At 43.3% G+C, this 13,415-nt stretch overlaps 1 protein-coding gene across 6 annotated transcripts in view; it reads right to left on the bottom strand.

Moving 5' to 3' along the window:
- The window catches only part of kdm6a (lysine (K)-specific demethylase 6A), a 63,946-nt gene that overhangs the window by 25,656 nt on the left and 24,875 nt on the right, over positions 1-13,415 (bottom strand). For 5 of the 6 annotated variants that reach the window (XM_032529351.1, XM_032529354.1, XM_032529353.1 and 2 more), the window contains 4 exons: positions 10,233-10,287; positions 9,602-9,636; positions 4,911-5,004; positions 2,329-2,455 (listed from right to left, as the gene is read on the bottom strand). In XM_032529351.1, coding sequence (XP_032385242.1) covers positions 2,329-2,455; positions 4,911-5,004; positions 9,602-9,636; positions 10,233-10,287 — 311 coding nt within the window. Of the gene's footprint in view, positions 1-2,328; positions 2,456-4,910; positions 5,005-9,601; positions 9,637-10,232; positions 10,288-13,074; positions 13,344-13,415 lie in introns of those variants that run through there. The other variant, XM_032529357.1, reaches the window with a different exon arrangement.

Genomic DNA, 13,415 nt, shown 5'->3' with positions numbered 1-13,415 from the left:
CCTCCGACCACAGTTCCTGTAACTCTTTCAGCTCCTGCTTCAGGGCTGGGTCTTTACCCTTTTGACCAAGGTCTACTTTGATTGGTTTATAAGTCACGCCCCCACAGCGTGCCATCTTTAGAAGCCATGACGTCTGTTTTAGATTAACATGGACTTCTTGAATAATTACTTGACTACGTGAATTACGACGAAATGCTGAACTCTGAAAAGTGGACTGATGCGGAGGATCGGATTACGCTGGAGCCTTTGTCTTCTGTTGTTTCTCTGTCGACTACTCCAGTCTTTAAACGTGCTGTTCAAACTCCGTTAAGAGGATCCAGGCGAGGCACAACAGGAACTTTCCGATGGGCTCCTCCACGTTGGTTTGTTGTTGTACTGTGTGAGGCGCTACACTCAAGTGACGACGCTATAAAGACCGTTGCCGTGCTTGCATCACTTCTTTACCCCTCCTACCAGTTCCTCACGCCACTTGGCCCATGCGAATGCAAATGGAAAAACTGGTTTTGGGGAGAGTAGTTAGTACAGGGTAGCCCCAGGATCCACCAACTTAAATTTAAGGCTTTTAAGACCTTTTTAATACCATTTCAAATGAAATTCAATGCCAACTTCGGATCCATTCCGACAGAACTCTGAGCAGAAAATGTCAAATCTGTATAACCATTACTTAAGGAAGATGTTGAATGCAGGACTTGTATCTGACAAGTTATTTGTAACTCTACAACACAGGTTTTTTTTCTACTTTTACGGCAATACACGATCTGAGTAAGTCTTCCCCTCTGTAAATCACAAACAGTAGTGCATGAACACTTGCAGCAGTGTTTAACACTAACAACACCCAGCTCAGTTCAGGGTTCACTTGCAGCTCTGCTACAGTAGCAGATACCCTTTAACGTTAGCTGCCGGTCACATCGTCTCCACACATTGCACTCACAGTGAAGTCCTGATTAAAGGGTAATTCTGTACATCAACACATGGTGAAGGTCCTGGGGGAATAACAGAACGCTGACATAGTTCCACACCAAGATCACACACACACACACGTCGCCTCCAAAATGACCAGCGCCCCTACACCCAACACCTGAACGATAGAGCTATCAGACGCCTCGCCCTCACCATTGTCAGCGACTACGTTTATGTGCACGTTATTTCGGTTTTTGCCCTTATTCCAAAAAGGGCAAAATATTCCGACTAAGCTGTTTACATGGCTAACGAAAGTTAATATTTCACTAATATTCCCAATTACATGCAGCCGTGCTTGAAAACGTCAATGTAGCAATGTGTACGCGTATCCAAAAACCTGTGGATATCCAAGTCTTTGAACATGTTTAAAAGTAGCCGTGTTGCTCCTTCTGATCGGATCCGCAGCCCTGCAAACTGTTGGCTGGTTGGTTTGTGTACAGCAACCATGGCAACGCACAGAGCCGTCTGTAAGCCGTAAAGAGGCCGTAAACTGCAGTAAAAACCCCGTTGGGACGCATATTCCAAATGCGGTGCACTGATGTCCAAAGAATGTCTCTAAAAAAAAAAAAAAATGAATAATACCAGAACATCCCACGTATTTTAATGGGAAAATACTATATTTGGGGAAAAGACCTTATTCGGAATATCCAAACAGAATATGCTGTTTGCATAACCTGTATCAAATTTGGAATATCGTCAAATTCAGAATAATAGTGGAATATTAGTGTGCATGTAAACAATCACCCTCTGTATATCCACACTTTATACTGCTGCCATCTGGCCGCAGTAACAGGACTCTGAGGTGTAGAAGGACTCGCTTTGTCAGAAGTGTTGTTGCTTCTGCCAACAAACCGTCTCGCCGACTTTGTATAGATATGGTCGTAAATGGTTGTTTCTGTGTATGTATACACTTGCCTTTATGTTATCTGTTAATATATTTGTCCGTATATATTATTATGCGTACGAAACGGACTGTGAATGGGACAATAAATATCTATCTGGACAGAGTTTCAACAGCCAGGCCTTGCTCACACGTAAAGCGACAGCACGGACCTCGAGGGGAGTTGTATGTTTGTCCGCTCAGACGCCTGTGTGCGTTCAGCCTGCTTATCAGTCCCCAGGATAAACCCAGTTCCATAGCACAGAAACAAGAGAATTTGGTGAGAGGCGCGATGTGCCTGCATTGGACCAACGTTGATCACGACCAACAAAAAGCTCATGTTGCTGAGATTGTCATCATAGCTCGCTGGCAGATGGCTTCTTGGTTGAACAAACAGTCTAATCTTGAATCAGAAACAGCCCAGGCTCTGGCAGGTTAGAGGCTAGCCCCGCAAAACACACAACCACTCGCACCCCTGTTTGTCTTACCGGCCAAGAAAGTACCAGGACTGGCCAGAGTTTGGGTCTGCTTCTAAAGACTTCTGCAGACACTGAATGGCATAGCTGTCCTTGGTGCCTTTATCCCCCAGCTGCTCCACCGTGTGATGCATCCAGCCTGGAAGAGCAGAGCAAAAGATCAGGGGTGAGACTTCCATCATTCAAACACCTCTAAACAAAAACACCTGGTGGTCCTCTTGCTCCTGAGGTAGCACCGTGGGTACTGAGTAGAAGCTAGTACGTGCAACAGCAGAATTAGAGCAGTGTGGAGTGGAATTATATAAAAACCGGCCCAGTCAAGTACCTGAAGCCAAAGACACAATGTGCAATGAAAACGGGTAAGAACACCATCGGATGTGCAAATGGAATGGACTCGTGCTACATCTACACCACTACGTATTGGTTTAAAAAAACAAATCTCTTTTCCCACGTTTACAGCTCGCATCCACACTACTCCAGTGTCCTGAGCCGGAAACGTTTGCAAACTCTGCTGAGTGTCTTTGCAGTCTGGACGGTCCCAAACGGAGAGCTTTGGAACGACGCACGTCAGTCAGTCTTATCGGTCAGGTAGCTTACAGACCTTTCAGTAACAGTTCCGCCTCGTCCTCGCTACAAGCCGATACATCCCTGCTCTTACTTTTCAACTTTTGCATCCAAGATTTACAGCGTAACGTCAGACAATCTGCTTCCCGTCTACACCAGCACACACATGCCCAGTGTGTGGGAATGGGCGTGTGATATGTGTAGTCTAGTCAGACGTGTTAATACAGATGGAGATCAGTTCTGCTGATGGAGCTAAAACTCCTGTGTGGACGGAGTTAGTATTCTCTCAAAACGCTGCGTAAAAATGAAAAATGAGTGTGGATGAAGCCTCAAAAAACAAAACAAATGGTGCGTCTTTCTTCAGCTCTCTACTAAAGAGGGATGAAAGAGGCAGACAAAGGGGGGGGGGGCAAATACACACAAAATTACACCTGTAGCATGCTTCACACGTCACCATGGCAACATCAGCAGGCTGGACTGGGAATGGTTTTTACGACTGGGTGAGCGGGAGGGACGGGTCTACAGTGGTGGGTGGGGCATGGAAATCTATTTCGCATTTTGCACAGAAAAACGTGTGAAACATCTAACAATGGGGCTGCCACCACACGTTCACAGCTGTGATCTTGAAGCGTGATTAGAGAGAAATCTATATCAGAATAGATATCCTAACACAAATGCCGGGAAATGCATAAATGTTGCTGTTGCAAGGAGACTCTGGAAAAACCTTTTGAGGTGATGTGGAGACAGATGAGCTAAACCCACAGTTAAGGTTGGGCATCGAGAACCGATTCCTAATTGGAATCGTTTGAGAAAAATTACGATTCGCGTGGAATTATTTAATTATTGGAATCGTTTGGAGGATTTCTGTTTCAAATCCGATCATCGCTTCCCAATTTTAAATTTTGGATTCCGTAGCAGGAGGCGCTTGTTGTGTTGCAGCCATGTTGCGCAGTAAGCGGCGCTCTAGTGTGGCTTTATTTTTCGTTGAAAAAGCACGGTAAAACTGCAACCCACCATTGAATCAAAAACAAAATGTTCCGTTTATTTGTGGAATAGGCATGTGACCCGTCTCAACTCCACCCCTCAAAGAACCAGAATTGAGAATCACTAAGAACCGGAATCGAAAGGAAGAATTGGAATCAGAATCGTTAAAATTGACAAACCACGACGTCACCATACTGTTTTTAGTTGCACTGTTTACTTAAAATTATTCCATCATTGACGGATAACATGGACAAAGTTCATTGCATGATTTAATTTATCTTTCCTGCCTACTGATCCAAAACCAAATTCCTAGTGAACAAGTTACACACTATTAAATCTGTCAAACAAAGATCATTACATCATTTCACCTTTGCAATATGGTTTTCCATAACTTAACACTGCAGGAAAGCTTCAATCATTCCAGTGGGACTACAGAGGGAAACTGATGTTTCTGTACATTCATTAGCAAGATACGTTTCTAAATCTAATCCTCACAAACATCATTTTGTGTGCAGTGCCGTGCGTGTCTACACGCGCGCGCGGGGGAAGGGAAGAAGAGGAAACAATGCGAGACACACACACACACACACACACACACACACACACACACACACACACACACACACACACACCACACACCACACCACACACCAACACACACACACACAACACACCACACACACACACCACACACACACACACACACACACACCCACACACCCACACACACACACACACACACACACACACACACACACACACACACACACAACTTTGTAAAACAGGTAGAAAGTAGCAGAAAACTATTGTGTGTGAGATGTGGAAATAAATCTCGTACAAACGTGAAGGCCAAAAAACGCACACCGCGTAATTCAATCCCACCCCATAAAGAGCTGAAGTAACATGCATGATCACTTCATCGCCGTGGAGAGTAGCTCCCCAATACAGAATGCCAAAACGTCACAGCAAATGTCAGACAGTGTAATCTGCTAGATCCCCCGTGTGGAGATGACACTGGTAGCCAATGTTAGCAAAGGGACACTCACCAAGTTGTTGCAGTGTGGTCGCCTTCACCTGTGCAGGAAGATTTTCCGTCTGCAACAGACTTTCATACGCTTCTTTCGCCGCTCTGTGCTTCTTCTGCGGGCACAGGGAGAGGGGGAGGAAGAGAAAGAATGAGACAGGGGTTGTTGAAGCCAGACAGGAGGGTCAGTGTGTTTTTATGGTTCAATCTGGACAGACACAAAGAGTCTTAAGACCTCCTCACACTCGTAATGACTAGCCAGTGAGAGAGAGAGAGAAAGAGAGAGACAGACACACACACACACTTGGGAGAGGGTCAGCGTGGAAGAGGACAGGCCAGACTCAACACGTCTGGCAGGTTTAAGTGTGTGTGTGTTTGTGCGCACTTAGGTGGATGCATGTGTCTGCTGCAGTGCATGTTTTGGGGAAACCTGAGCCGGCTGGTCCGAAGGTGAGCGCACTGTTTGTTTTAACATGACGACCTTTTTGACCCTGGGTCTGAACCCATACGTTGAGGTGTGTGTCTGTTCTCTTATCAGCCAACACACACACAACACACACACACACACACACAACACACACACACACACAACAACACACAACACACACACACACCACACACACACACACACCACCACACCACCCAACAACACACACACAACACACACACACACAACCACACACACAACACACACACACAACACACACACACACACACACACACACACACACCACACACACAGTCTTCCGCCCCCATCTCCAAGACCCTAAAGCTCAAATGTCCGTGTGCGTGGGAGGGTACGCGCGCACGTGCACACAGGTCCTGGACTCTTCCTGTCTGCACACTATAAAAGACACCTCGGGGTAAACACTGACGCATGAGGCACATAAATGAGAGAGGCTCTTAGTGGTCACTTCCTGCTTGGACTAATTACTAAGTCATCAAGCCAGGCCTGGGCCAGACGGCAAACACAAGTCATGTTTCAATCGGATTGTGAAACAAACTTTTAAAATGGTCGCAAAAATGAAAACGTGAATTAGAAGTGTTTCTATCAACTGGTTGAGCGCGATGAAACTAGACTAGGCAAAGCGTAGTTTGGTCACACGTTGCAAGCCGACCTGCTAAATCAAAGAGTTTAGAAGATAAGTTCTTTGGCTAAATGGCGAGATGGAGCATTGTACAAGTTGGCCACCTGTGCAGAACGCAGGGTGGGTGCAGAGATATTTGGTGTCGGCAAGACAACCGCCGCGTATACGCTGTGTACGGCCATTCGGTTGAAGCTGATTTAGCAACAGAGTCTTTATTCCGAAAAACACAATGCTCCGACTAAGGTGATGACATGGCTAATGAAAGGAAATAGTCCACTAACATTTCCATTTACATGTAGCAGTGCAAAATAAAATCTTTTTCAAAGTTTTCCACCGGTGGCGGACTTGTTTGACCGTTTGAACACGGTGTCCACCTTCTTGAAATTGGGATGTCAAAAAACCCATTGATGTCCACGTCTTTCATAATGTTTAAAAAGTAGCCGTGTTTCTTTTTCTTTTCTTTCTGGCCATGCATCTTTACCTAAACATCTATCTAAACATGTCCAAAGAATGCTGCTAAAAACGTAATACTGGCAAATCCCACATGTCTTAATTAGAAAATGATATATTCAGAAAAAGGCTTTATTCAGGATTTTCCAAACGGAACGCACCTTTTAAATGACCTGAATCAGATTTAAAACAGTCATATTCCGAATAGTGGAATATTAGGGTGCATGCAACATACTCAGTGATATGACTGAATATCTGTGTGACTCCTGATCAATTCACTCATCATAAGTAAAGGCTGACTGAAATAAAGACTCAGGTAAAGAGTTCAGACCTAGTCTGGCTGTCACCAGACCAGACCCAGCTCAATAGATTTGATTGAGCATTGGTCTGGGGCAGGCCCGGCCCTAAACAATTTGGTGCCCTAGGCAAGATTTTAGGTGGCGCCCCCTTGCATCACTGTACAGTTAACTGATGTTAAAACTAACAGATAGCGCTCGCTATTTATTGATTAGCCAACTATGTCATGCTAACGGCTAATGCTATTATCGATCATTGTTCTGCAACAGCAAAATAATATCATTATCATCATCACCTTTACTGTAACATTACCTCTGTCTTTGTCACGTTTTTCCTCCTCTACTTTTCTTTTTTTCCTCCCCTGGGCACCAGACAGTTTAGGACGCTTTGACATTATGAGATTTAGATGCAGGTAAAAGAAGTCGGGCTTGTTTTTTTAATTAAGGTGACGTTATAGTAAGGTGACCAGATTTCTCAGACAAAATCCGGGGACATTTTCAGCTCAGAAGCGTATTTACCTCCAAAACAAGTAATGTTTTTATTTTTGTAAAACTTAAAACGGGAACACTAGACCTAGAGCTGTTCTCATTAGGGGCTGAGCCCCCCCAAGGTATCATCCTAGACCCACCCCTGCTGCTAGTTCCTACTCCACTCCACTACACCTCAAGATAGAAAGTCCTAATATTTCAAGATAAAAAGGCCCGAATATTTCAAGATAAAAAGTCCTAATATTTCAAGATAAAAAGTCCTAATATTTCAAGCTAGAAAGTCCTTATATTTCAAGATAAAAAATCCATCCTTATACTTCAAGATAAAAAGTCCTAATATTTCAAGATAGAAAGTCTTAATATTTCAAAATATAAAGTCCTAATAGTCCTAATATTTTAAGATAGAAAGTCCTAATATTTCAAGATAGAAAGTCTCAATATTTCATAATGTTGTAATGTTTACTGAACTACATTTATCTGACAGCTTTTGCTTTATTGCTCAAGGCTTGTTTCTGCAACAGCTCATAGAGAATCAGATACAACAAAAACTACTGAGGACATATTTTCCTTTGACATTGATGCAGTATAAACGAGATCGCTGCAATGGAAGTTAATAGGATAATTGTCCAGCTTGTATTTACGTTCATAAAAGTGCTCGTTTAGCTGCTAACAGACTCAGATTAGAATAGAATATTCTAAGTGTCTGACAACATCATGGAAAGGATTTCTAAGGAGGTTGACCTTTCTGTTAAAGATTAAGATCCTTTTTAAAACATAAAAGTCCGCGAAATTGCGTTCGCTAAACCCACCAGACTCCATGTAAATAATCAGTGATTTTTAACATCGTAAAACAGGGCTTCTAAAACATCTCTGAGCACCGCTGGCTCTGGCGGTCTGGAGCCTGTGTTGGGTGTCGATTATCGGCTACGTTTTTTCTTTCATTCCAATTTCGGGTCTGTCAGTCACAGTGAAAACCGGGGACATTTCCGGGGAAAGATCCAGCCGGGGACAGGTAGCCAAAATAAGGGACTGTCCCCGGAAACCGGGGACGTCTGGTCACCCTACGTTACAGGTACAGCACAGGCCGGGCGTCCCCTGGTGGTTTGCGCCCTTAGCATTTGCCTATACTGCCTAAGCCACAGGCCGGCCCTGGTCTGGGGAGTCCGCTCTGTATTGTCTCTGCACACAAGGCGTGAACACCGGGGAATAGTTCAAATGTCTCCGTACCACAGTCTAGACTGTACATTACGCGGTCTGCGCTCTGTACGCAATTGGAAAGTCCTTCAACCAATCAGACCAACAATCCGGGTGACACGGACGCGACGGCGGCCTCAACGGGTTTGCTGCGCTTCGGCGGCCGCCGCTATGTTGAATGTAAACAAGAAACCGCATGGACGCTTCTCTATCTTCATCGTGGTAACCCCGCCAATAGTGCGCCAGGTAGATGGGCCAGGGCCAAATCACATCGCCGGCAGAGTGGGCGGGGTTCACACAGTCTAGCTCTGACCATAATTTTGAGTTACATGCTGCTACTGCTGATGTTGCAGCAGACGGACACTTTGCTGCATATCACATTTTCACATACTGTGTACAGAAGTGATGGGGAAGACTGTCTGCTGTGTGAGGCATCCTTTCATTAGGGCCACTTTGGACTGCATTATTCCCTTCAAATCAGGGTCACACCCATGGGAATGGGAGGCTTTGTTTGAAAAGTAGAGATAGAAGACATGGTCAAAATCTTCCATCCACATATACTGTAGGTCATTTCGTATCCCGGAGACAGTTACTTTAAAATAAAAATCAAGACATTTAAGAAATATATATATATTTTTTTAAATTATTTTTATACATTGAATCTTTCTAGAGACAATCGCGACGCATCCAAGAATTCATTTTTGTAGCACAAAAATCTCACGGGCGTCTTTCGCAATATCTTAAATCACATTCAACTGAGCGGTAATGTGACGTGTGAAGTAAAAACAAAACCGAAATCTTCAAATGATATTAAGATTTCCTGAGATATCTGAACTTGAGATGCTATTTGATGATATTTGATCCTTGAGATGCTTTAAAGATAGTATTTTCATAGATTTATTAACTGTTTTTGTGTAAAGCACTTTGAATTGCCCTGTTGCTGAAACGTGCTATACAAATAAAGCTGCCTTGCCTAGGAAGGACCTAACATTCAAAAGGTATTATAGCTAAACTGATTTTTTTTTAAGCCTGGTCAGACTCAGAGAGCAGAAATGGAATCAAGACATTCAAGAGAAAATGGGATCAATGAGTCTTTTAACCTCCAGAGCCGTCTCTACACCAGCTTCTACAGCAACGCGTGTTGTAACATCAAACCGCACTACATTTTAAAACAGAAACGGTGATTGATTGCTTACCTGGATCTCATACAAATGAGCAATGTGGAACTGAACTGTGGGAAAAAGCAGAGAAAACAGGAATAAGGATGTAATTTAGGTCGATCAATCTCTCAATTATGTTCTTGATTAATCAATTGAAAAACTAAAAAGTGGAGATATCCAGTTGTAAAACTAGAATATTGACATTTGACAAGTTGGAATCAGCGATTTTTCATTCAAAACAAATTACTCAAACCAATTAATTGAATTAAAGCTTTCCAGCTCTAGTTTAATTTGTCATAATCTGGGATATAACAGTGGCCCCATGGACCTCAGTGGGCACAGATTGCAAACAATATGAAGCCCAGATGGGAGGGGGGAGTCCGACAGTTTCCCCAGAGACTATGTGTAATCTGAAATCACAGCGTGTATGTGCAATGTGCTCACAAGCACTTCCAGTTCTCTCAATGTGCTGTCTCCTTGGCAACCCCGGTCTTGGGCAGAGTCAGCGGGGAAACGTTCGAGAGGGGAAAATGGCTCAGTAGAAATATTCCTGTGCCGTTTTCAATGTGTGCCGTCTACCGCTGACAAGCTGGTACATCAAATCTAATATTGAATCGCACCGCAGTGTAAGGCTGGTTTCCATGGTGATTATAGTGACAGTACTTACTTTCAGCTTTGGACAAAGTGCAGAGATTAGAGTCGATCAAAGCCAGCTGAAAATGCTGCAGAGAAGGGGGGGAAAAAAGGCATTTATTATGAACAGAAATACCTAAAAAACTGTCTGTATGTGCATGTTGCTAAAGTGATAGCAGGGTAAGACAACAACATCACCTAATCCCTACTGGTAATGATTGGCATTAACGTTAAGCACTGTAAACCTTGAAGCTTGTGGGAGAAATTCACATTTGCTTCCATCTAATCTTCTTTACTAAAAGATAGGGTGGGTTTGCAAAAAAAAAAAAAAGAAAGATAGGATTTTCCAATTCAAATCGATCTTAATTTGAATGATCCATATTGATTCAAAGAATCCTGATTAATCTTGTAGGAGGTTCCTTTTTAAAGCTACAGTGACAATATTAGTATCATATTAAAGTAGACAATGTAAGGAATCCATGTTATAATAAATAACATGGATAAATAAATAGTTAAGTTTTGGTTAAAGTATATTGTCACTATATCACACCCTCTGCACTAACAAAAGCACTTTTTGTAACTGCTTTGAGGTGATTTCTTAACATTAATACTTTTAATAATGCACAGGATTAGAGGGTTCCTTGTCCAATTTACAGCCATACTTCTAAAAAGCCCTTTCATAGCCAAGCAAAACTGGTATGGTAACCAAACTATCCCTCATCAAATCCATGTTGAATCGATTGAAATCAGAAATCAAATCAGGACGTTGCGAATCAAAATAAAATCAATTCGGGAACTCAGTGGTGATACCCAGCCCTAGTGGAAAATCCACGGCACACTAGGAACGCAACACGTGAGGCCACCGATAGCCGGATGGGGCTGAACACGGGACATTTACACGTCTGTGGCTCACTCCTCTTGCTCCAATCACCCCTCCCTCCTCAAGTCCAATCAGACGCCACTGTGCTCAAATTGAGAAACTGATATCCAGCGGTCATAATGGCATCCTATCCCTTCATGTGAACTAAAGACAGTTGCCGGGTAAGACAGATGTCTGCAGAGGCTTAGCCTGGCTGCCAAGGCGTGGCACGCTCCTAGCCACTATCTCGATCCAGGGTCACTGAGCATACAGTGGCTTGCATAAGTTTACACACCCATGCTTAAGTTGATTAAAAAGAGGAATAATAAAAAAAAAAATTGTAATGCCTTTATTCAAAACAATTAGGGAAATCCAACCTTTTAAGGACACCAATTTTCTTTGTCAATGAATACCTTCACCATACCTAGAGATTGGCATGGTGTTATTTCAGTTAACATAATAGCGGCTTTGATTTGCATTGAGAGAGACGATCTTATGGAAAGTTCCCCATGCCGATCTCTATGTATGGTGAAGAGTATGTGATGATGTGTAGGGGAATATTTTAATTCCAAAGGCCAAGGGAACTTTATAAGGATGCATAGTATCCTGGATCCATGAAATAACTGGCCTTTAATAATAAAAATCTGCCTGCTTCAATAGGAATTTAACATAGGGATGTGTATATGTCTGCCAATACAATACAATACATTATTCAGTCACAAAGAAAATCAGGTTGGATTTTCCTATTTTTTTTAATTAAGGCATTAAGAAACATTTTCGAAAGATGTTTTTTTATTCCTCTATTTAAAATCAACTTTAGCATGGGTGTGTAAACTTATGCAAGCTACGGTATCAACCCTTGAGTACTTCACACAGCTACAGACACAACCCTTTGGGGCTTCTCTTCTGGCCGTCTGACTCCCTGAGGGCTGCCACTCAACTCTAGAACTTCCCTCTGAGCCTGTGCCTGTGTTTACATGGTTGCAGTGGTTTAAAATGTATACTAGCGTCAACGTCTACTGGTGTATTTTGCATGTTAAAAAGAAAAAGGTTTTTTGGAAAGCCAAGAGAAGGGCATTATATACCTCAGTTATGTTTTATGTGCCACTAACTTTAAAAATAAGCATTTATGCACTGTGTCACTTTACTGCCATGTGTCTTTTTTCCCTTTGGAAATTGATCTTTGGCAGGATATAATGCCTTGCACCACAACGGAGACAAAGCAAGTGGTGTGCATGTGTTGCTTGCTATGATATAACATAACATTCAGATACGCCATATAAAAGCTGAGGACCCCAGGATCAACAACATTTCCATTGGTAAACAAATGAACGATAAAAAAGGAAACAGACAAGGATAATGTTTGGTAGGACTAGAATGTGTGACCGTAGGTTTCACTAGGTATCAAAAAACAGGTCCAGAGCAGATTTAGACACTGCTACCAGCAGCTGAAAGGCACCTGAGTGGCTAGTGTGCATACAATGCTACAATTCCCAGCTTAGTGCCATATCCGGTTAATCTGTAAAGGGAGCACTGAAAGCACCCATAGGTGGCTTCAAGGTGACAGGTTATGTTGAGCTTACTCTATAAAAAGCTGCACCGTGAACGAATGCAGTCACACGCGACCCAATGCTTTTAAAAAGAGACACCGGCAGTTTCTCTTATCTGGGTCAGTTAAAAAAAGCTCACAGCTCTTGAACATTAGCACCTCCTGGAACCAGGAACTGCACACAAGCATCTGGCATATGGTTAGTGAACAGACTGTTTGACTGGTGCAGCTACTCCACCGGTCAACTGTGGTGGATTTCTTAGGAGGAATTTGCGCTGGAACCATAGAAAAATACACACTTGACCCACTTACACTTCCAAACACAAAGAGACAACTTGATTAGAATAAACTCCTTTTAACGCAGAGCTATGAGCCACAAAACATCCAGACGTGCTCATCACAGCCAGATGCCAAACTGTCAGAGACCACACACACACACACACACACACACACACACACACACGTTACCTAGATTGCTGGCACATCACTCTCCTCCTGGAACCCCATTGCATCCCCTTGCAGATCTCTCCCTCCGTCTCTGCTATCCTTCCCTTTCACACTTGCTCTGCCACCAGGCAGATAATACAGCAGGATTGTAAGCTTGGTATTCCACCTCCCTCCCAATGTCTCGCCTTCCTCCCTCTCTCTTTCTGCTATCTTTCTCTCTCTCTCTCTCTCTCTCTCTCTCTCTCCCCCCCATCCTGGTGTCACTGATTACTATTCAGCAGGCGGCTGCAGTGGAGAGTGCAGAGAGATGACACACAATACCTCAAAGCTGGAACAGGCAGTGTGTCTGGCTCCCCCCCCCC

This window comes from Etheostoma spectabile, chromosome 11, assembly GCF_008692095.1.
Source record: "Etheostoma spectabile isolate EspeVRDwgs_2016 chromosome 11, UIUC_Espe_1.0, whole genome shotgun sequence".
In the NCBI taxonomy this organism is placed as follows: domain Eukaryota; kingdom Metazoa; phylum Chordata; class Actinopteri; order Perciformes; family Percidae; genus Etheostoma; species Etheostoma spectabile.
The sequence above is the reverse complement of the archived record's forward strand: the minus strand, read 5'-3'. Positions and strand labels throughout refer to the sequence as shown.